The 22220-nt window shown below is 45.9% G+C and overlaps 1 protein-coding gene across 2 annotated transcripts in view; it reads right to left on the bottom strand.

Moving 5' to 3' along the window:
• The window catches only part of Fam20b (FAM20B glycosaminoglycan xylosylkinase), a 41055-nt gene that overhangs the window by 3922 nt on the left and 14913 nt on the right, over window positions 1–22220 (bottom strand). For both annotated transcript variants that reach the window (XM_059280511.1, XM_059280510.1), the window contains exons 3-7: window positions 17820–17906; window positions 12003–12112; window positions 4170–4341; window positions 2043–2234; window positions 704–763 (exon numbers count right to left, since the gene is read on the bottom strand). In XM_059280511.1, the coding sequence (XP_059136494.1) occupies window positions 704–763; window positions 2043–2234; window positions 4170–4341; window positions 12003–12112; window positions 17820–17906 (621 nt within the window). The remainder of the gene's footprint in view (window positions 1–703; window positions 764–2042; window positions 2235–4169; window positions 4342–12002; window positions 12113–17819; window positions 17907–22220) is intronic.

The raw sequence follows: 22220 nt of genomic DNA, 5'->3' as shown, positions 1-22220 counted from the left end.
CTTTCTGCAGCCAGAGGAGGCAAATCCTGCTGGTTCTTGACATGCAGACTTCCAAGTCAGTGGGAGGGGACCTGAAGCAGCAGCTCCTGGACTGTGGTCCATTTTCTATTTACTTCTCAATTCCTTTATTCTCTAATATATTTCAATCGCTTATTAAATACTTAGAGTTATTTTTGGATTAGATAATTTCAAACTAAGATACACAAACTCCAGGTGGGAGGATTGAAACCAATGGGAAACCAGATACAGCAACCGAGAATATAGATTATAACAGATTCGAAACAATAATTTAAAAATTTTTTGAGATTGTCTCACTCTGTAACCCTGGCTGGCCTGGAACTCACCATGTAGGCCAGAGGAGCCTCAAACTCACAGAGATCCACCTGCTTTTGCATCCTAGGTGCTGAGGTAAAGCCTAGCTAGACTATTTTTAGTAGGTGGTAGGGATATTAAGACACACACACACACACACACACACATATTACTATAGACACCACAAACTTTCTGATGCAAAATTCTCAATGAATTCTGAGCTTTGCGTGACCTGCCTCTACGTCCCCTCAGCACTGTCAGGGTTCACAGGGGTTCTGGGCTGCAGAAGTAGGAAAAGCAACTGGGAGGTTTTCCAGTCAAGAAAACCGACGTCCTGGTACCTGACCCCGAAGAGGCAATGCGGGCAGACACACCCGCTGTGATAACTTACATGCAGCACTGATAGAGAGGGGCAAGGATGCTTCTCTCATCCAGCGAGGGGTTCCCAAAGCTGAAAGTTAAACGAAGACAGTGATTAGTGCAAGTATTTGTTCCCTTCAGCATCAAAGCAAGAGCATACTCTGTAAAAACCCAACTGTGATCCTAGATAATTTCATGCTCCAACAGATCAAATCATTTAAATTAAAAATAAGCCCGGCATGACTAATTAGACACAGGATCATTAACAGCCTGAACTAAAGTATCAAACAGTAAATAAACTTGTGTAATGAGGACCCTTTCCTGCCACGATGCGGGACCACAGCTGTGGCGCACACTGTGAGTCTCCAGTGCAGAGACAAGGCAGAAATCCTAAGTCTGCACAGTTTTTAAACGGTGTGCTGAGAACTCCCTGCTAGAGTCCCCAAAAGGCAGGTGGATGGGACTTCCAGAACACCGTACTCTTGCAAGCAGACATGCTGACAGCCTCAAACCAGACGGACCGCCCAGGGGCTTTCAGAGGCTGAGACAGAACAACTCAAAGCAGACACAGAAAGGTATTCCATAGGAAAGGAATGGTGATCTGGGAAAACGGTCCCTCTTTGGGGTGAAACAGAGTTTCTTTGTGTAGCCTTGGCTGTTCTGAAATTTGCTCTGTAGACCAGGAAGGTCTCAAACTCACGAGATCCGCCTGCCTCTGCCTTCCAAGTGCTGGGATTAAAGGCGTGCGCCACCACCGCCCGGCCCCTTCCACTCTTTTCCTGGAATCTTCCGTAATGACTGCAGAACCCACTAGCCCCGACGACAGTGCGGGAAAAGCAGCTGCTACCCTTTGACTATTTGTGCTGCCCACAAACTCCTGCTGCTATTAAACCCTCAGCACAAGGCTATTAGGAGGTGAGGCTGTTGGGAGATTGAGTCCAGCATAGTTTTGATCCCAAGTCCTCACATCCCAGGCCCCAGGCTCATCTGCCAAGGCACTAGTTGCCAGCCTGTAGCACTACTGAGGTGAAGAAGTCTTCAGGAGGTGGGGCCCAGCAGAAGGAAGTTAATTCACTGGTGTGCATTCCTGACGGGGTTTGGGGACCCCGGCTTCTTTTCGTTGTCTTCTCTGCTTCCCAGACGCCACAAGGCCAGCAGCTGCGCTCTAAATGTGCTCGCAGCCATAATGGTTCCGCCTCATCACAGGCCTCCAACCATGAAGACAACAAACCTCTGAAACCATCAACTGAAATGAGCATTTCATCCCACAAGGTGACTTGTAGCAGCATTTGTTTCGGAGGGCTGAGCAGCACAGGACCCTAGAGAATGCACCTCTTGCACACAGACACGGACAACACAGTCTTGCTGACCTTTTGGCATTATCAAGAAGGATAAGCATGCTAGCGCCTTCATCGTCTTGAAAGCTTTCATAGTGGTGGCGGTCGGCATTGCCAATCAAGTAATCGAAGACAGCAGTGTCAATGATGTCCAAGAGGCGTGGGCCTGAGTCGTAAGGGGACGTTTTCTTCACAGCATCGCAGTAGCTCTCATCATATTCCCACCTGGAGGCAAGGAGCATCATAAGGGTTACTGAGTGCCAGCTACACCTGACTAGAGTTTAGCTCCTCAGAGTCCTACAAAAGCCATATGCTAACAGTTTGGTTGCCAGCTGTGATGTTATTAGGAGGTGGGGGCTTGTGGTAGGAAGCTGAGCTATTGAGAGCAAGCCTGGGAGGAGGATATGGCTACCCTGGCCTTCCTTCTCTCACTGTCTGCTTGCTGGCCACCATGAGGAGAGGGACTTCCCCCAAACAGCATCTGTGGGTTATCTTGATACTGTATTACCACAGCCTCACCGCAACAGAGCAGCCCATGCTGGGCTGAGACTTTAGGAACTGTGAGCCAAAAGAACCTTTCTTCTTTTAAAACACTAGGCATTTTGTTAGTGACAGAAAGCTAATGAAGAACATTGGTACCAAGATAGGGTCATTGTTGGGACTATCTCTGACAGCGAGACTCAAAGGCCTTTGGAATTGGTTTGCAAGATTAGAGAAGTTTAAGACGCAAACTAAGGAAAGCAGAGGATGCTGAAGCACAAATTACCGGAGGGTTTTGGAAGGTGAGAGGCTGGCAGGAATACGGACCGCAAAAGCTGTGCTCACAGGTGTGGATGCAACAGGGACTCCACTGGGAAGTATATTAGAGGCTTACCATGTTATATTCTGGAGAAATATACTCTGCCTATGTTTTGTACATATCCTGAGACTTTGTGGAATGGCTTATATGGTAGAGGCAATTTCAAAGCAGCAGTATGGGAATTACTGGCTGCTTTTAGCCGTATTTACTGTGAGAAGTAGAAGCAAAATGCAGAGCAGAAGATCTGAAAAACTTGTAGTTGAACCAGGAAAGACACAAATATAAAGTTCAAGCCAAGAGGGTTACAGATGCTGAAAAAAACTAACACCATTAAAAAAGCCCAGTGTGCACCAGAGTGGCGGGAAAGGCAGCTTGAGGCCTCCCAGGAACCTGCAAGATGCTGCCCATCTCAGGCTAAACCTCTGTGTTCAAGTATCAAGACACTGAGGAGGCCACCGTGACCCACAAGGGCCTTGGTAAGCTCAAGACAGTGCCAGACCTTGGCATCATCCAAGTGATGCTGTGTTGCAGGCGCACAGAGTGTAAGAACTGCAGAGCCACTTCCACTGAGGAGATTCTAAAGGGGTCTTGAGAGGCTGACAGACAGGGTTGGAATTCCTACAAACAGTCAAGAGTGCGATGCATGAAGCCGTGAGAGTAAAGCCAATGCTATGGCTGTATTTACAAACGAAAACAAAATATTTTAATGTGTGTGTGTGTGTGTGTGTGTAGGTGTACCGCATGCGTACAGCTGCTGGTGGAGACCAGCAAAGGCCCTTTGATTCCTGAAGCTGAAGTTACAGGTAGTCATGAGCCCCAAATGTGAGAGCTGGAAATCAAAGTCAGGTCCTCTGCAAGATCAGCAAGTGCTCTTGACCCCTGAGCTACCTCTCCAGCCCCCATGGTTCAGATTTTAAATGTCCCCTAAAGACCATGTACGTAAGCCCTGGTTCAGCCTGGGCTGAAGAGATGATGGGCATATTCCAGGGAGTCCCTGCCTAGAGGGATTCCTCCCGCCTTTTCTCTTGTCTTTGCTTTCCAGAAGCGACGGGATAAGCAGCCTCTGCTACCACATGCTTCTGTAATGATGTACTGTGCCACCAGAAGCCCAAAGCAATGTGGCTGAGTGACTGTGGACCGAACTTGTCAAACTGTGAGCCACAATTAATCTTTCCTCTTCTTAGTGACAGAAAGATGGCTGACACATTAGCACTGCTGAAGACAGGGACAAGACGTACCTACCAGGTTTGCCCATAACGGACAATTCTTTGTACTCCTGGACAGACGGCTGGCTTCTATTCAGGAAGAGCAACTGGCGTGGTACAGCCAAGAATTAAGTCATGGCTCACAGGAGCATTTACCTGGCCAATTTGCCTTCTCGGTAAGTCCTGCCCCAGGGGTGTCGATGTTTCTGCAGAGGCCACACATCTGGAAGCCAAAGTGTGATGGATCCCTCCATCATGTCTCCATCAGCACAGGCTGGCTCTGTTTCTCGGCAGTAATAGCACTTCCCATAGAAACACGTATTGTTCCCTGCAGGATGGAAATGAGCCAGATATACTTAAGGAAGAAAATTAAGAAGCCCAATTCTCCCCCAAACAAGATCAAACAGCTAAGTAAACAGGCATCATGAAAATTAAAATTTTGATGTTAGTCCATTTCACACTCATGTTTTCCTATATAGGTAATAAAAGCAGACAGTAGGAAACAATCCCCAATGAATGAAAAGCCGTACACTAGAAAGCCAATCTTCCTGTGTCTCCCTTCTACCCAGCCGATCTCCCGGAAGTGAACTACCTTCAGTCTCGCTCCCAACTCAAAAGAATTAATGGAAAACAATGTCTTCCTGTTCTTTATCCGAGCTGAGGTTTGGGCCAAAGTACCCAGAGGAGAGAGAGTTTGGTCACATGTGGGGGAGGCAGGAGCAGGTAAGAAAATACTCTGAGGATAATGGGAACTAGGTTTCTCACAGGTGGAGAAGGAAGAAAAGTAAGATGGTCAGAATAAATCCTGTTGTGAATTAGAATCAGATACTGGTTTTAATACACACCCAGAGATAAAGACACAGGTGTGTGTGTGTGTGTGTGTGTGTGTGCGCGCATTTGTACATGTACCTGTGTGTATACACATGTATTTCCTACTCCGCCATTGAAGAGAACCTAGAAACAATGAGATCCAGGACTTATTCAAACATCGGTTCCCCGTCCTTCTCCCTCTCTCTTCTCACGGCAATAGGGCCTCATACACTCGAGGCAAGTACTCTACCACTGAGCTATACACCCAGCCCTCTTCTTACTTTTTGAGGCAGGCCTTGAACTTGCAAGACCTCTTGCCACAACTTCCCAACTAGCTGGAATTAGAGGCTTAAGCCACAAGGCCCAGCTTCACGTATCGTTTTCTAAAGACCATTTTAGTGCTACACTAAAGAGGGGGGGCTCACTGAACCAGCAGCTCCTCCAGGGCTGAGTTAGGGAAGGTTGGACTATCCTGTCATCACCAGCAGTAAGGAAGTACTCAGAGAACAATGAGACCATTCCAAGGACCTGAGCTGGTCTGTAGGGTTCCCAATGGCTACATCTGTGGCAGTCAGAATATCAACATTATAAAAAAAAAAAAGTAAGAAGCTGGGTGGTGGTAGTGCACGCCTTTAGTCCCAGCACTCAGGATGCAGAGCCAGGCAGATCTCTGTGAGTTCGAGGCCAGCCTGGTCTACGGAGTGAGATCCAGGACAGGTACCAAAACTACACAGAGAAACCCTGTCTCAGAAAAACCAAAACAAACAAACAAACAAAAAAAACACTTATTAGGGCTGGAGAGATGGCTCAGAGGTTAAGAACACTGGCTGTTCTTCCAGAGGTCCTGAGTTCAATTCCCAGCACCTACATGGTGGCTCACAACCATCTGTAATGAGATCTGGCTCCCTCTTCTGGCCTGCAGGGATACATGCAAACAGAACACTGTATACATAATAAATAAATAAATCTTTTAAAAAAAAAAAGTAAGAAATTGCAACTCAGAAAGTCAAACTCAGTGAGTTCATCACGATATGAATAAAGAAATGCATGAGAGGGGAGTTCTCTCTAAACAGAATGTCTACCAAGAAAGTACAAAGCAGTAACAGAATTAAAAAAGTACCATTTCACAACTATCGTAATAACTGATTCTAACACAAATGATCAATGTGCTAAAACTGGGGATGAAAGTTTGATAAGGAATGGAGTATTTATGTAGTTCTGCCTGGGGATGGGATGCTAGGTGGCAGAGAGTATTCTTAGCATGCATGAGGTTCTAAAGTCAACCCCCCGCCCAGTATTGGGAGGGGGCGGGAAAGCAATTGGGTATTAATATAGTTGTAGAGTACCCTGTATAAATAACACCTCCCCAGCTCTGGGACTATAAGTGCATGCCACCACCATGCTTAGGTTGGGAGGCTGAGGCCTTTTACATTATTAAAAAAATAATTTATTTAATTTTATGTTCATTGCTGTGAGGACGTCAGATCCCTTGGAACTGGAGTTACAGACAGCTGTGCTCTGCCAGATGGATGCTGGGAATTGAACCCAGGTCCTCTGGAAGGGCAGCCATTGCTCATACTCTCTTCAACCCCAAGGCCTTTTACATTCTGATAGCTAGTCAATGGTCCCTCTTTTGACTGGCATGGTAGTGCACATCTTCAATCTCAGCACTTGGGGAAAGCACAGGCAGTGGGATCTCTGTGAGTTCGAGGTCAGGTTGGTTTACATAGGGAGTACCAAGACAGTCAGGGCTACATAAAGAGGCTCTGCCTCAAAATAAAAACCAAAGTAAAACCAGTCAACTGGGGCTGGAGAGATTGCTTCGTGGTTAAGAACACCCTGGTTCAATTCCCAGCACCACATGGCAGCTCACAACTGCCTGTAACTCCAGTTCCAGGAGATCTGCACACACACACTACACAGACATACATGCAGGCAAAACACCCATCCATATAAATAAAAATAAATAATTTTAAATAGCGGAAAAAAAAAAAACAACCAACCAACCAACCAAAAGGCTCTCTTTGCTCTTATTTTAGGATCATTTTCAGTTTTTTACTTCTTTTTTTTTTTTTTCGAGACAGGGTTTCCCTGTGTAGCTTTGTGCCTTTCCTAGAACTCACTTGGTAGCCCAGGCTGGCCTCGAACTCACAGAAATCCGCCTGACTCTGCCTCCTGAGTGCTGGGATTAAAAGTGTGCGCCACCACCGCCCAGCTCAGTTTTTTTTACTTCTTATGACCTTTAAAATAGTCTCGTTTATTTCTATTAAATATTTGTTAGTATTTCTAATGTAATCCAGTTGTTAAATTTATAATTTTCAATTTCTGTAATTATAGCATTCTATATGTGCTGCTTTCAAGTGGTTGAAATAAGTTTTTAAAGAAATATTAAGGTTTGTGGGCAGTGGTGGTGCATGCCTTTAATCCCAGCATAGGAGGCAGAGGCAGGTGGATCTCTGAGTTTGAGGTCAGCCTGGTCTACAGAATTGAGTTCCAGGACAGCCAGGGCTACACAGAGAAACCCAGTCTTGAACTCCCCCTCCTCAAAAAGAGAGAGAGAGAGACAGAGACAGAGAGACAGAGAGAGAGAGAGAGAGAGAGATCTTAAGGTAGAGAGAGATGTAACAGCTTTGGGGTGTGCTGTAGTTGATTAGGTTCTGTGTAGTACATACTGTGCTGGACCTGGGAAATAAAAGCGGGTGGAGACAGGTTCATCTCTAGGCCTTGCTAGGCAACCAGGCCAGCTGGGGAGCTCCATCCAGGGAACGACCCTGTCTCAAAAACAACACGAGGAAGATGTGCCCGAGAACCAGCAGTCGAGCTGCCCTCTAGCCTTCCTGAACACATGCACACACAAAAGACAGAGAACACAGAGGGCTCTTAAATGAACAGATGCTACACAGGAAACAAACAGACAAAAACCCCAAAAGTGTTAGGATGCATCATTATTAGTGTTGTTGTTTGGAGACAGGGTTTCTCTGTGTAAGCTTTGCGCCTTTCCTGGATCTCGCTCTGTAGACCAGGTTGGCCTCAAAACTCAAGAGATCCGCCTGCCTCTGCCTCCTGTGTGCTGGGATTCAAGGTGTGCGCCACCACTGCCTGGCTCAGGATGCATTATTAATGATACTGGGGGGCGGTTCTCATATATTGTCATGGGTAAGGTAAAGTAGTTAAGTGTCTATGAGGGGTAATGTGACCACCATCTACTAAAATTTAAAATGCACATGACCTAGCACTTCAACTTTTGGAAATTTCTGCTCATGTGTGAAGAAGCATATGTACAAAGTAATTCTGGGCAACAATAGTTGTAAATACGAAATAGTGGAGTAATATGTTGGTCCGATAAGGGACTGACTGGTTATATGAATTTATGGTAGACTCATATAACAGAACACTTTGTAACTAGTTGTGATCTTGGTCCTCAATTTGAGTACATCTGGAATCAACTGAAACCTAACTTAGGCACAGCCGTGAGAGTTTTCTTGATCACACTATTTGAAGCAGAAAGCCCCACCCGAAATCTGGTCACACATTTTGGTGGCAGCCCACATAAAAGGACAAAGAAGGAAACTTCTGCTTGGCCTTCTTACCCTCACTCTTGCCGGCAATCCATCTACCTTGTTGCTGAGACATTCCTTCACTGGTGCTGGAACTAACTTCTTGGGGATTCCAACGCAGACTGAAGACCAGCAGGTCTCCAGGATTCCCCCAGGACTCCACTGCCAGCTTGAGACTGCTGTCCATCAGCGTCCTGGACTAAACAACTACTGGATTCTTGGCCTTCCCACTGTGAGATAGCCACTGTTGAGCTCCTCAGACCCCAGCCTGTAACCCTGCCTAATAAAGCCCCTTTATATATTTTTTTCATTCTATCAGTTCTGTTCCTTTAGAGAACTCTGAACAATGCATTGGTCAAACACAAAAGAACGGAGAAGTTCTAAAATGTAACACGAAAGGGTTTTTTTCAAGACAGGGTTTCTCTGTGTAGCTTTGGTTCCTGTCCTGGAGCTCGCTTTGTAGACCAGGCTGACCTCGAACTCACAGAGATCCACCGGGCTCTGCCTCCCGAGTGCTGGGATTAAAGGCGTGCATCACCACTGCCCAGCACGAAAGGTTTTTATAATATATTAAGTAAAAAGAATGAGATGCAGAAGTTATTAATAGTATGCTGTAGATTGTGTAGAATGGTAGAACTAAATATAAATATATATTTATATTCATACAAAAGGAAACCATTATTAAGAGACGTTATTGCTAGGCTAAGAAGAAAGAATAAGATGCAGAAGTATGTGTAGTATACTATATAGTATATAGAAGGTAGTATTGAATATGAACACATATGTATATAAAAAGAAATAAAGCACTAGTAGAGGAATTGGAAAACATGTTACTGTAGTCCTTTTGATGCTTGATGCATGTTAACAAACTGAATAAATTATTGATTAAAAAATGAAAACACACACACAAAACAAAACAAAACAAAAAAACCTAAGAAATTAAGACAATCTATGGGGTAAAATCCAAACACTTGAGTTTGGTAAATAAGAGTCTTATTTAGGGAAAGAAGTATAATGTATTAGGTTCTTATCTAATGTGGTTTATTCAGATTTCTGGAGTTAAAATATAAATTTGGGAGTTGGGGCTGGAGATCAAACCCAGAGACTTGTGCATACTAAGCAAGTGCTCTCACTGAGCTATATAAAACATAAACTGCTTTAGTAAGGGGCTGCATCATGCCGAGCATGTAATTACAGTCCTTCAAGCATGCTCTCTCCTCTGCTGTCAGAGGGTGAAAAGGAAAGATGTCTATGCCAATGCTTAGTGTGAGACCAATCAACAGCATCTATCCCTCTCAATAATAGGGCTAAATGTGCTTTTCCTGACTTCAGTATCCCCATTACACTCTGTGCGCCTGAGCCTCGGCCTCTGACCACTTCCTGGACATACTTGATGGCAGAAACAGCTTTTCTGATCATTGAAGTTCTCCTTCCTCTCCTTGGGTGAACTATCAGATCTAAGTCTCCATCTCAGGCTTTTCTCCGTTAGCTACACTAATGACTAGTTCATATAAACTCCTAGATGATCCTGAAACAAAATATCCAAAATCAGATGCATTCTGCATCTTTTCCACACCCCCTCAGTTAACTGCTGTATTCACTTGACTATGCAATCTATGAAGTCAGTCTTCAGTTCCCCTCCCTGCTTACTGCTCCTCTGAGCTGAGATGCTCATCACACTGTTCACGGTCCAGTTCGTGAATCTCTCTTAATCCCTCTATCCCATCCTTAGCTTAGTTCTGTCTCTTGAAATCACTTCCACAGCCCGCCAGGGCTCTCATCTTCTCGTTCCCCCCATCACTATTCACCGTCTACAAGACTGCCGAAATTAACTTTGTAAATTCAAACATGATTACTTCATGGTCAGATTCTCTAAATAGCTCCCCAATGCCCGAGGGGAGCCTTGACCCCTCAGCATGATGCACAGGCCCTTCAGTGACCCTGTCCTGACTGTTTCCCCTCCTCAGTGCCGAACCCACACACACCTTCCCCTCACACTTGTGCCTCCTGTACTCCTAATCACCCTGTCCATCTGTCCTCAGCCTAGATCAATGTTAACTTGGGGGCTAGTGGGGTGAGCTGGGTAGAAATGAAATTACAACTATTTTCACAAACCTCTTTCTGAAATTCAGTATTTCAATCAATTACAATAGGAACCCTAACATTAGAAATTCCTGCCACCTTGTCACTAAAATTAATCAGAGTTTCCCATATTGTATTATCATCCTTGTAGTTTGTTTTTCTGAGACAGGTATTGCTTTACCTCTTTTTTTTTTTTTTTGGTTTTTTTTTTTTGGTTTTTCGAGACAGGGTTTCTCTGTAGCTTTGCGCCTTTCCTGGAACCCACTCTGTAGCCCAGGCTGGCCTCGAACTCACAGAGATCCGCCTGGCTCTGCCTCCCGAGTGCTGGGATTAAAGGCGTGCGCCACCACCACCCAGCGCTTTACCTCATTTTTAAGTATAAATCTATTCGTTCTAGTAAAAAGCAAGGTGAAGCTCATTTTCAATGTCTGTTTCAACATTTATGCCATGAAGTAGAACACTGAATCACCAAAAAGTCACCAAGACAAAAGAACACAGCACCTCTAAATTCTTCTTGTTTTACCATGCTTCCAACGAGAACAAGACTGACAGACCCCTGCATCACGGTAGGCTAATGAGAACCAGGGCTGGCGAGTCATACTGAGCTCCATGAGGTTTACACTAATCCTTGGGAGGAGAGGAGTGGCCCAAATGCAGTTCTACAGTGGAACTCTAGTTGCCTTCCAGAGCTGCTTCAGGCTTCCTCAATTCCCTATTACTTATTTATGTGTATATATGTTTATTCAGAGGGGCACACACGTGGAGACCAGAAGTTGATATCAAATGCCTTCCTCAATTGCTCTCCACCTTATGTTTTGAGACAGGGTCTCTCACTGAACCTGGAGCATAACACCAACTTGATTACACTGGGTGAATGGTTAGCTCCAAGGATCTGCCTGTCTGTTTTCTCACTGGAATTATAGGTGCCCCTTCTATACCTGGTTTTTACCTGGTATGGGGATCCGAACTCAGGTCTTCGTGCCTGCATGGTAAGTACTTTACTGGCTGAGCCATCTCCCAGCCCCTGGCTTCTCCACTTCTCAGGAGAAGGTTCTCAACAGAACACATGTATACAAAATAAACCACTGGGCGGTGGTGGCACACATCTTTAATCCCGGCACTTGGGAGGCAGAGGCAGGCGGATCTCTGTGAGTTCGAGGGCAGCCTGGTCTACAAAGTGAGTTTCAGGACAGCCAGGGCTGTTACACAGAGAAACCCTGTCTTGAAAAACAAACCAACAAACAAAACAAAAACAAAAACCAGGACAATGATTTGCACACAGTATCATTTTAGGGAAAATCTTCCATTTGAGACTTAGCTGGAAGATTAAGCAGAAACAGCTACCACTTTCACTATTGGTACGTGACTTCACTTCTTTCTTTAAGAAGTACATAGTAGGGGGAAATTCTCACTTCCCATTCTCACCATTAGACTTAATTCCCACACTAACATGAGAGCAGGCTTTTAGCTTGTTCAACGATGCCCCATTATTTACCTTACTGACCATGCCCCTATTTAAACATCCTCCATCATCTCTTACCTACAGTTAGGAAGGTGCTCAGCAGCTGCTCTGTGGCCACAGGCTTGATCTCCGTCCTCAGATTAATGTATCTGCCAACCACCAAGGGAGCTCGGCGGAAACCCAGAATCCTAGTTTTAAAGGTTGAAGAGAGAAGAGAGAAGTCTTTGGAGACGTATTTTAAGTTAAGTCTCAAAAACCATGGTCAATCCCATTAAAAGGTTTTGGAGGTTGTAGGTAGGTGAGTTAATCTTGGTTTTTGGAGGTACATATGTTCATGAGTTTGTCAAGATGTACACTACTCAACAGATCAGCAAAAAGTGTAAGAAACTATTAAGTCTACGGGACAGGAATATGGGCTTATCACAGTATCCTCTGCTTCTGTTACAAAATTTTCATAATCAAAACTAGAAACACATGTTAACAATGTATTAGAAAATACCATGCTTAAACTCAGACAGGTTCAAAGCTTTGATAAAACTTTGACAAACTGCGAACTGACCAAAACAACATGCCCACAGGACAGTTTAAATAAGGACACATTTGTGCTCGCTTCGGCAGCACATATACTAAATAAGGACACATTCGAAGGCCTTTCTTTCTAATAGGTAAACACTAGAAAATACTTTATTTTTTTTGTTCAGTTTTTTTCCTACTTTTATTGATTCTTTGCAGATTTCACATCATGCATCGCAATCCCACTCATCTCGCCATCCCCCTCCTCTGCCCTCCACCCATCCCCCTCCTCTGCCCTCCACCCTTGCAACTTCCCTCCAAAATTTAAAAACCAAAAAGCAAGCAAGCAACCAACCAAACAAACCAAGGGAGAAGAGTCTCATCGTGGAGGCTGTAGTGTGGCTGCTGAGTTACACCATTAACCCTAACCAACAAGGGAGAAGAGTCTCATCGTGGAGGCTGTAGTGTGGCTGCTGAGTTACACCATTAACCCTAACCAACAAGGGAGAAGAGTCTCATCGTGGAGGCTGTAGTGTGGCTGCTGAGTTACACCGCTAACCCTTTAGTCCTCTCATCTTTACTTGCAAGTGTCATCACAGAAGTGGTCTACCTGGCTTCTGTCACACCACCGACACTGGCCCTCACTGGGACTCCTCTTGGACAGCCTGTGGTTTGTTGTCCTGTGTCATGGGATCCTGCAATTCTAGATCTGTAGGTTCATCCCCTTCACATGCTCCAACAGTTCACAGACGAGATGGATGCTGGGGTGAGCTAACTCTTAGCCCTGGTTCTGGCCCTGGGTGGCAGCTGGGGTGGTCAGCCCGCCAGCTTTCCCCCACTGTCACCACCCAGGTAAGCTCTTCATCACTGCCTTGGCCAGCCCCCCCAACACAGCACTCAGCAAGGAGCAGGGCTGGTTCTCTTGCTCTTAGGTCCTTGGGTCGGATCACCCACACTCCGCCAGCAGGGCCAGCTCCACTGTCTTGCCTAGGCGAGGTGCAGCCCCCTTCTCTCTCTCTCTATTCCTGTAGGGGGACGGGGGAGTCGTGAGTCAGCTCTCCTGCGTCTTTTAAGTCCTGACAACAGGGTTAGCTGTACTGCGCTGCAGCTGGTGAGAGGCAGGGCTAGTTCTCCCATTCCCGTGACCCCAGAGCCAGCCCTCTTGCCTGTCGCAGGTAGCAAGGAGTAGGAGGGAGAGGGCATTTTTCCCTCACCCATGCCACCACATGGCAGAGGAGGGGGACCGGGTCAGCTCTGCTGTTCTCCCAGGGCCAGCCCTCTCGCCCGCCATGGGTAGCAAGGGGTGGGAAAGGGAGGGCATCTTTCCCTCACCCAAGCCAACACACGGCAGACAAGGGGAGATGACGGGGTCAGCTCTGCTGTACTCACGCTCCCAGTCCTCACCTGTGTCCTTGACAACTGGGGTAGCTCTAATGTGCTGCCCAGGTGAGGTGCATGCCCAAGGCGAGGGGTGTGGCCTTTGGTGGCAACATGGGCCATGGACATCAATACAAGTCCCTGGCTGTGGTAGGACCACTGATCCAAACATGGTCCTAGGCCACAGCCTGGGCTCAGACATCCCCTGGCCCCAGATGGCAGCGAAGGCCACCAGGTTAAGCACAGCCCCGGGTGGCATCCCAGACCCCTGGCATCAGCATGGCTTCCAATGGTCTCAGGAGCTATGGACATCCACTCAGACCCTGGATGACACTCTGGCCCCCAGTTGACTGCACTGGCCATTCAACTTGGCATGGCCCAGTAGTGGCATAGCCCTTGGAGACTAACATGGCCACAGGTTGTGACCTAGACCCGGGGCATCTATGTGGCCTTTGGTGGCACCATGGGCCACCGGACATCAACAAATACCCTGGCTATGGTAGGACCACAGACCCAGACATGGTCCTTGGCAGCAGCCCGGGCCCAGAAGTCACCATGGCCCCAGACGCCAGTGCAGACCACTCAGATCAGCAGGGCCCCTGCGGCAGCACGGCCCTTGGACACCTATCTGGTCCCAGGTGGTGGCCCAGACCACAGCTCTCTGCACAGCCCTCAGTGACGACAGGAGCCACAGACATCAACTCATGCCTCCTTAGCTGCTTCAGGGCACCAGACCAAGACTGGCCCTTAGCAATAGTCCAGACCCAGGCATCACCTTGGACTCAGGTGGCAAGCAGGCCATTCGCCTTAGCCTGTGTCTCATTGCCCTCACCTCTTCAGATCTGCCTCTCCTCAGCCCATCAACTGCTCCACCTCTCTCTTCCACCTCCTACCCTGTATTAGCTCACCATAATGGTGTCTGACTAGCCCGTACCATAGGCGCCTGGTGGCACTTGGCTGAATCGTGCCCCAGCCAGATGTATGGCGCGGTGCAGAGCTGTTGCTATATCATGGCCAGGGGCTGGAGTCCCCAGGCAGCTCCTGGTTTTGAGTCCTGCCCCGCCAGGCACCTGACATGGCAGGGAGCTCTGCTGTTTTTGAGACAGAATCTTACTATGTAGCCTTGGCTGGCCTAGAACTGCTAGGGAGCCCACTGTGGCTTCAAACTCATAGAGACCCTTTGCTTTCCAAGAGCTGGGATTAAGGTTGTGCACCACCACACCTACTGTTTTCTTTTAAAATGAAATTTCCTGTTTAAAAAAAAAATACACTTTCCCTCAAGAAAATTTAGAGGTCCAGAACTTGAAAACTAACAGCATCCTAATTCCCAAGTCTGGCAACTGACATTTTGCATAAGCATTTTCTCTCACAGTTGCGTAAACACACAGGTGTGTATAAACATCACATGCATGTCACTTATCTTCTTTCTTTCTAAACAGGATTTCACTGTAGCCCAGGTTACCTGTGAATTCAAGGCAATTCTCCTGCCTCAGCCTCTCAAGTGCTGGGATTACAGGCAGAAGCCACCATACCTGGCTTAATAGTAACCATACCTATTTATGTTACTTCACTATTTAACAAACTAACACTATGAAAAGATATATTTTGCCAATAATTGGGGGTGGGAGGTAACAAAATAAAATAATAATGATATATCACTCTACACACATTGGACTGATGAAATTCACTATGTTGGGTATACTGATCCAGAAGTGAGGAAATAAGGCTTTCTTCCTGATCTGCTGGTGTCCGATAAACAGAAACCAGAAAGTTTGGAGGGAAGAAAGTAGACAGATAAGGTTTGAGCAGTCTAATTCTAGTATGCCATTAAATGAGGAGTTAGACCTTTAAAAGGCTATAAACATTTATAGTATTATAAGAGGTCATTTAATTTTTTTCCCTATCTAGAGATACTAAGTTCTTACCAAGTTTTCTCTACTACAAAGTGCTAGTAAGATATACGTGTATCTATATACTTAAAATTCTTCTTTTTTCTTTTCATAGTACTTCCTAGAAATATTTTAGATATGTGCACTAAAAGGTAGTTATTCATTCAAAGTCTACGAACAGTAATATTTCTGATACAAAACAATGACAAAATTAACAATGCTCTAAGTAGTATATGAATTCAATAAATTCCTGACAATAAAACATTAGCCTTAAAAAGTCTTTGTGATTTCAGCAGGTGAGAATAGTGATGGTTCCAAAGGCATTTTAAATATCGCTAGTGACAGAAACCTGTCCCGTGTTTATTAGCATTAATAACTACAGTTACTCTTTAGTACCTACACTATTTAGTTATCCATGTTAGTCTTCTTTAAACACTAGCCGAGGCTAGCCCCAAACGCCTGCTTCTCTTCCCTTAGCTGTCTAAGAACAGGAATTACAGGTATGCACCACATGCTCAGGCCTGCTTCTGGTCTTTCTTTTTTAAATACAGTATTTATTTCACTTTATATGTATGAATGTTTTACCTGCATGTATGTAGGCACACAGCCTGCATGCCTGTTGGAGTCCCTGAAACTGGGGTTACAGACGGGTACTTGGGTACAAGGAATCGGACCCAGGTCCTCAGGAAGAGCAACAAGTACTCTTAACTACTAAGCTATCTCTCCAGCCCCAGTCCTCTGTGTTTGTGAGGACCATATTCTATTACAATGTGTGTACACAAAAATATGAGTTTCTTCCTAATCCAGAAAAAGACAAAAATTGGCCTTTTCTTTTGGGGTTCCTTCATATGTTTTTAAAAAGCTTCTCTTTCTCCTGCTGTCCCTTCACGGTTGAGGTTCAAGCCACCTCCCGCCTGAGCCCACAATCATGTCTCTTAGTGTTGTCAGACTGGAAAGAGTACAGGTGAGGAGAAATTGGGATACCAGAGTTGGCTAAGAGGGACCTGTAAAAACAGTATCCATCATTCTAGAGGGTCTCCATATCCCCAGTTTTCTGAGACGAAGTCTTGCTATGTAGAGGTTGGTTTTAATCTCACTATGGAGCCCAAACCAGCCTTGAATTCCCAGTCCTTGTGTCTTTGTCTCATTTCTACAGAGATTACAGGTGTGTGCCACCACAACTAGCTACTTACATTTGTCATATATTAGAAGTCATGGTGATTTTGTTGTTGTTTCTTTAAAAAAAAAAAACTACTCTGATTTTTGAAGCGGTGTATGTTTTGTATAAAGAACAACAAAACCCATTCTCAATTCCATGCTATGTATGTTTAGTTATGCAGATAAGTCAGTATTACTCACAACAGAAACAAAACAGGAAGGCTACAAGGCCCAATTAATATCTTCAACCATGACATAAGGCACGCCAAGAATGAAGTGAAGTAATAGGAAGTAAAAGTCTGGGATTAAAAATACTTAGCCCTGTTGGGGCTGGACAGATGGCTCTGGCTAGGAGTACTTGCTGCTCTTGCAGAAGACCTAGATTTGGTTCCCAGAATCCCCACAGCAGCCCACACCCATCTGTACCTCCAGTTCCGGGGACTCCAGTGCCCTCCTCTGGCCTTCCTGGGCACTAGACACACATGCGATGCACAGACATACATGCAAGCAAAACACTACTTATACACTCAAATATATACACACACACACACACACACACACACACACACACACACACACATAGGAAAAATAAATGTCTTAAAAAGACTTATTGTGGTTTTTTAAGGCAGCACCCAAATATTAGGTATTTACAGAACTACAATGGCACTAATTCATAAGCTACGAACAGGGAACATGCCCATGTTATTGCTACATCACTCATTTCTTTTTTTTTTTGGTTTTTCGAGACAGGGTTTCTCTGTGTAGCTTTGCGCCTTTCCTGGGACTCACTTGGTAGCCCAGGCTGGCCTCGAACTCACAGAGATCCGCCTGCCTCTGCCTCCCGAGTGCTGGGATTAAAGGCGTGCCCCACCACCGCCCGGCAACATCACTCATTTCTTAAGGAAGCCCAGTTCTCTCTGAAAGAGATGATGAAAAGAACCCATAAGAGAGTACACACCTGTCCAGGTGAAAGGCTGCCACCTCTGCGTTGTGTCTGTCATAACCAGCATACGGCTCCCCTTCTACCACATAGTCTCTGCTGTACCTGCAAGGACGGGAGGCAGACAGACAGGAATGACGTCAGTGTTGGAAGTGACAGAACAAGAGGTAGAGAACCACTTCAGCGAGCCTGATCTGTTCCACACTCCCCTGTCAACCCTGAGAACTGGGTGTTCGCACACACGGCTGATAGATGAAGAGATGAGTTCAGACAAAATCCAGACACTGTTTCTACCTCAGCAATCATTCTTTGAACAAAACATGGATGACACTGGGTTTACTTCTAAAAAAGTCTCGCGGTGCAGTGGTTTTTGTGGGGGGGGGGGCGCGTTGGAGTGGGTTGTTTGTTTTCTTTTGGTTTTTGGTTTTTGGAGACTGGGTTTCTGTGTGGCCCTCCAGGCTGGCCTCAAACTCAGAGATGTGTCTGGCTCTGCCTCCCCAGTGCTGGGATTAAAGGCGTGCGCCACCACCGCCCGGCCAGTGTAGTTTAAGTACAACAACCACAAGGTGACTTTCTGGAAAGAAAGAAAGAACCATCTTTGTATCTCTAGCATAGTATTCCACTCAGAGTTGTGCTGCTTAATAAATGTCTTAAAATGCTTACTAACATAACTGAAAAAGCAAAGAACACCTTTGCTTACCAGAATGCCTATTGTAAGGCTTATAGGAGACTTTAAATTTGCGGGGGCGGGGGGGAAGCTCTTCCTGACACCTCTGTTTAATGAGATGGCAAAGGTACTTCTGCCAACAGCAGTCTGAATAACCATTCCTGCTCTCTTTTCAAGTTTATCCTGGACTAGCAGTGATAGGCTAGCCTTGAGCAAACCCTTTCTGTTCTGTGTCTAGAGATTCTTATCTGTAAGACCAGGGACTACACCAAAGTATTTCTAAGGTCTCTTTCATCTTAAACAACATTCTGATGGATTTATGCCACAGGCATGACATAAAAGAAAACTGGAGGGCTGGGGAGATGACTCAGTGGTTATGAGCACTGACTGCTCTTCCACAGGACCCTGGTTCAATTCCCAGCACCCACGTGGCAGCTCATAATTGTCTGTAACTCCAGTTTGTGAGACCCAACAACCATGGCAAAACACCAACGTACGTGGAAAAACAAAAAAACAAAAAAAACTGGAAGGTTTCTTTCAATGCCTTTTTTTTTTTTTTTTTTAAGTTTCCTCTGTGTAGACCAGGCTGACCTTGAACTCACAGAGATCCGCCTGCCTCTGCCTCCCGAGTGCTGGGGTTAAAGGTGGGCGCCACCACCACCTGACTCAGTGACTCATTTTTACAGATACAATTTAAACTTGTTAAACGGGAAGGAAAAAGCACTTAGCTCACCTACAGCTGCTTACCTGCACTCCTGAGTCAGCAGGGACCTATAGGGCTTTAGAAGCAGCCTGGGAAAGAGAAGCTCAACTCCAGTGCAGAGTAGTTCCACTGAACACAGGCTTTCCGATGCACACACACAGTGATCAAGTGGGAAATGGAAGTGCAAAAGGTACCGCCCTTCAGTGGTCTTAGAACACAAGGTGGAACCCTACCTCTAAAGCATAATTTCAAGGCAAAATGATGAAGAAGGCCTATTAGAAGGCCAGCATGCATCACTGTCTTGGTGGCATCAGTTTCTTCTCAGCCTGATTCGCATACCAGGCATTAAAGTTCCTAGCACAAGTAATTACTTAGGCTTCTCAGCTTTAGACTGGCTGCCTTGAAATTGTCAGTTTAAAAATACCACTGCAGCAAAAGCTGACACTCTAGCAAGCACTTTTCTCTCTACCACAGGTGTAGGTGGCCAGACAGCTGGGGAACAGCCCTTGAATACATCTCAGGAGCTCAGCGCAGTACTTCATTCCGCTGAAGAATTACCGACCTTGCCAATAAACCTAAAGGCTGCCGAGGGAAGGGCACGAGCCCAGAGGCATCTGGGAACTTTGAGGGTAAGCTTGACAGCAAAGAGGAGCAGGAATCAAATGAAGGAACCACACTGGAGTCAGGTCAGAATTCTGCGATGTATGTTTGTACGTTTTGTCTATATGCACAAATTTGTATGGGTGTGTATGCATACATGTGTACATGCCCGTGGAGGCTAGAGGATGACTGTGATATCATTTCTTAAGCACCATCTAACTTTTTTTCTTTTCTTTTTAAATTTTATGTATCCGTGTATTTTATGTATGAGTGCTCTATCTGCATGTATGTCTGCAGGCCAGAAGAGGGCATCAGACCCCATGTGGTTGCTGGGAATTGAACTCAGGATCTCTGGAGGATCAGCCAGTGCTCTTAACCACTGAGCCTCTCTCCAGTCCCACCTAACTTTTTTGTAATCAATTTTTCATTGATATGGAACCTATTGGTTGGCAAGTGGGTCTCAGGGATCCCCCTGACTCTGCCTCCCCAGTACTGAGATTACAAGCATATATCACCATGCCTGGCTTTGTATACACACACGCACGCACGCACGCACGCACGCACGCATGCCACACCTGTATGAGTGTGGAAGCCAGAGGCTGATGCAGGGATATCTTTCCTCTACTGCATCCTACCTTATTATTTTTGAGATACAGTCTCTTACTGAATCTGAAGCTTGCTGCTTTAGCTAGTGTGATAGTTTGAGTAAGAATGTCTCCCATAGACTCATATGCTTAGTCATCAGGGAGTGGTACTATTTGAAAGGATTACAAGGATTAGGAGGTGTGGTCTTGTTGGAGTAGGCATGGCCTCACTGGAGGAAGTGTGCCACTGAGGGGGGCTTTGAAATTTCATAAGCCCAGGCCAGGCCCTGTCTGTCTCCATTTCTCTCTCTCTGCTTGTGAATTGGGATATAACTCTCAGCTGCTTCTCCAGCACCATGCCTGCCCGACACCATGCTCTGTGTCAGTCTCTGACACTGTGAGCAAGCTCCCAATTCAATGCTTTCTTTTTTGTAAGGTTTGCCTTGGTCACGGTGTCTCTTCACAGCAATAGAACAGTGACTAAGACAGCTGACTGGGAGCTAACAAGCCCTGGACAGCCACCTGTCTCTACCTCCGAAGTACCGGGACTGCGGTCACCATTCCTGGCTCCAGCTCAGGTCCTCATGCTCGCTCACACAGCTGGCGGTTTCCACATGAGCCATCTCCCCAGCCCATGCCTGGCGTTTCTTATGTGGGTTCTGAGGAGCACACTTACCAAGTGAGCCTCTTCTTAGCCCCGTGGTCTCAACTCTTTGCTCATGTTTTAACTACATGAAATATGAAAAGTTAGGATTCTGGGTTTCCTTTTCCTCACCTGGACTCTCCAAAGGCCCTTTCAGCATGCACTAAGATCATTCCCTCACTTTTACCTAGTCTAAGGTCCCTCCCTGCTTTATGTCCGTTTTCCAATCTAACTGCAGCTGTTGCCTTCTAGAATGGATACAACTAAATTGGGGGGGGGGGGTGCTGTGGGATGTTTTGTATGGCAAATGTGTTGCTAATTAGTCAATAAATAAAACACTGATTGGCCATTGGCTAGGCAGGAAGTATAGGCGGGACAAGGAGGAGAATAAAGCTGGGAAGTGGAAGGCTGAGTCAGAGAGACACTGCCAGCCACCACGATGACAAACAGCATGTGAAGATGCCGGTAAGCCACGAGCCATGTGGCAAGGTATAGATTTATAGAAATGGATTAATTTAAGCTGTAAGAAAAGTTAGCAAGAAGCCTGCCATGGCCATACAGTTTGTAACCAATATAAGTCTCTGTGTTTACTTGGTCGGGTCTGAGTGGCTGTGGGACTGGCAGGTGAGAGAGATTTGTCCTGACTGTGGGCCAGGGGGGCATCACTTTTATAATGTAGTAGAAACCATAAATAATAATATTATACTGTATCCCTGTGTATGTCATCTATCTATAGATAACTCCTGAAAGTTATATATAACACTTCTGAAAGGAGGGCATGAACCAACCTCCAGAAAGCTAAGACCACAGGCTATTAAAGAAAGGAAGGGGCATGTCTTCACTAGATTAGATTCTCCTCAAAACAGGAAATGCTCCGTCTTAAGTCACTGGCAGAGGAGCAGAATTCATACAGTAACTGCCAATAAAATCACTCCTGTCTTTCTAGTGAAGGACGTCAGCGTCTGAGCGAGGACATTAACTTGCACTTACAGCAGGGCGATGTGTAGCTTTTGAGACCGTAGAGGTCAGAATAGTCCTCTGTTAAGTGTTCAAGGTCTGGAATGACTTTCCGTAAGTACCTCAACCCACACCCAGTCTCACTTGTCTGTGACAGCATCGGGAGTTAGATCACACACTAGTGTGTGCAGTGACTGAGGGAGGCAACACTTTCCCCCAAGCCATCCACCGTGCTGGTAGAAGAGGAGGCTGCCCTGGGAGGGAG

The sequence above is a fragment of the Peromyscus eremicus genome, chromosome 15 (genome assembly GCF_949786415.1).
Source record: "Peromyscus eremicus chromosome 15, PerEre_H2_v1, whole genome shotgun sequence".
NCBI classification, from domain to species: domain Eukaryota; kingdom Metazoa; phylum Chordata; class Mammalia; order Rodentia; family Cricetidae; genus Peromyscus; species Peromyscus eremicus.
The sequence above is the reverse complement of the archived record's forward strand: the minus strand, read 5'-3'. Positions and strand labels throughout refer to the sequence as shown.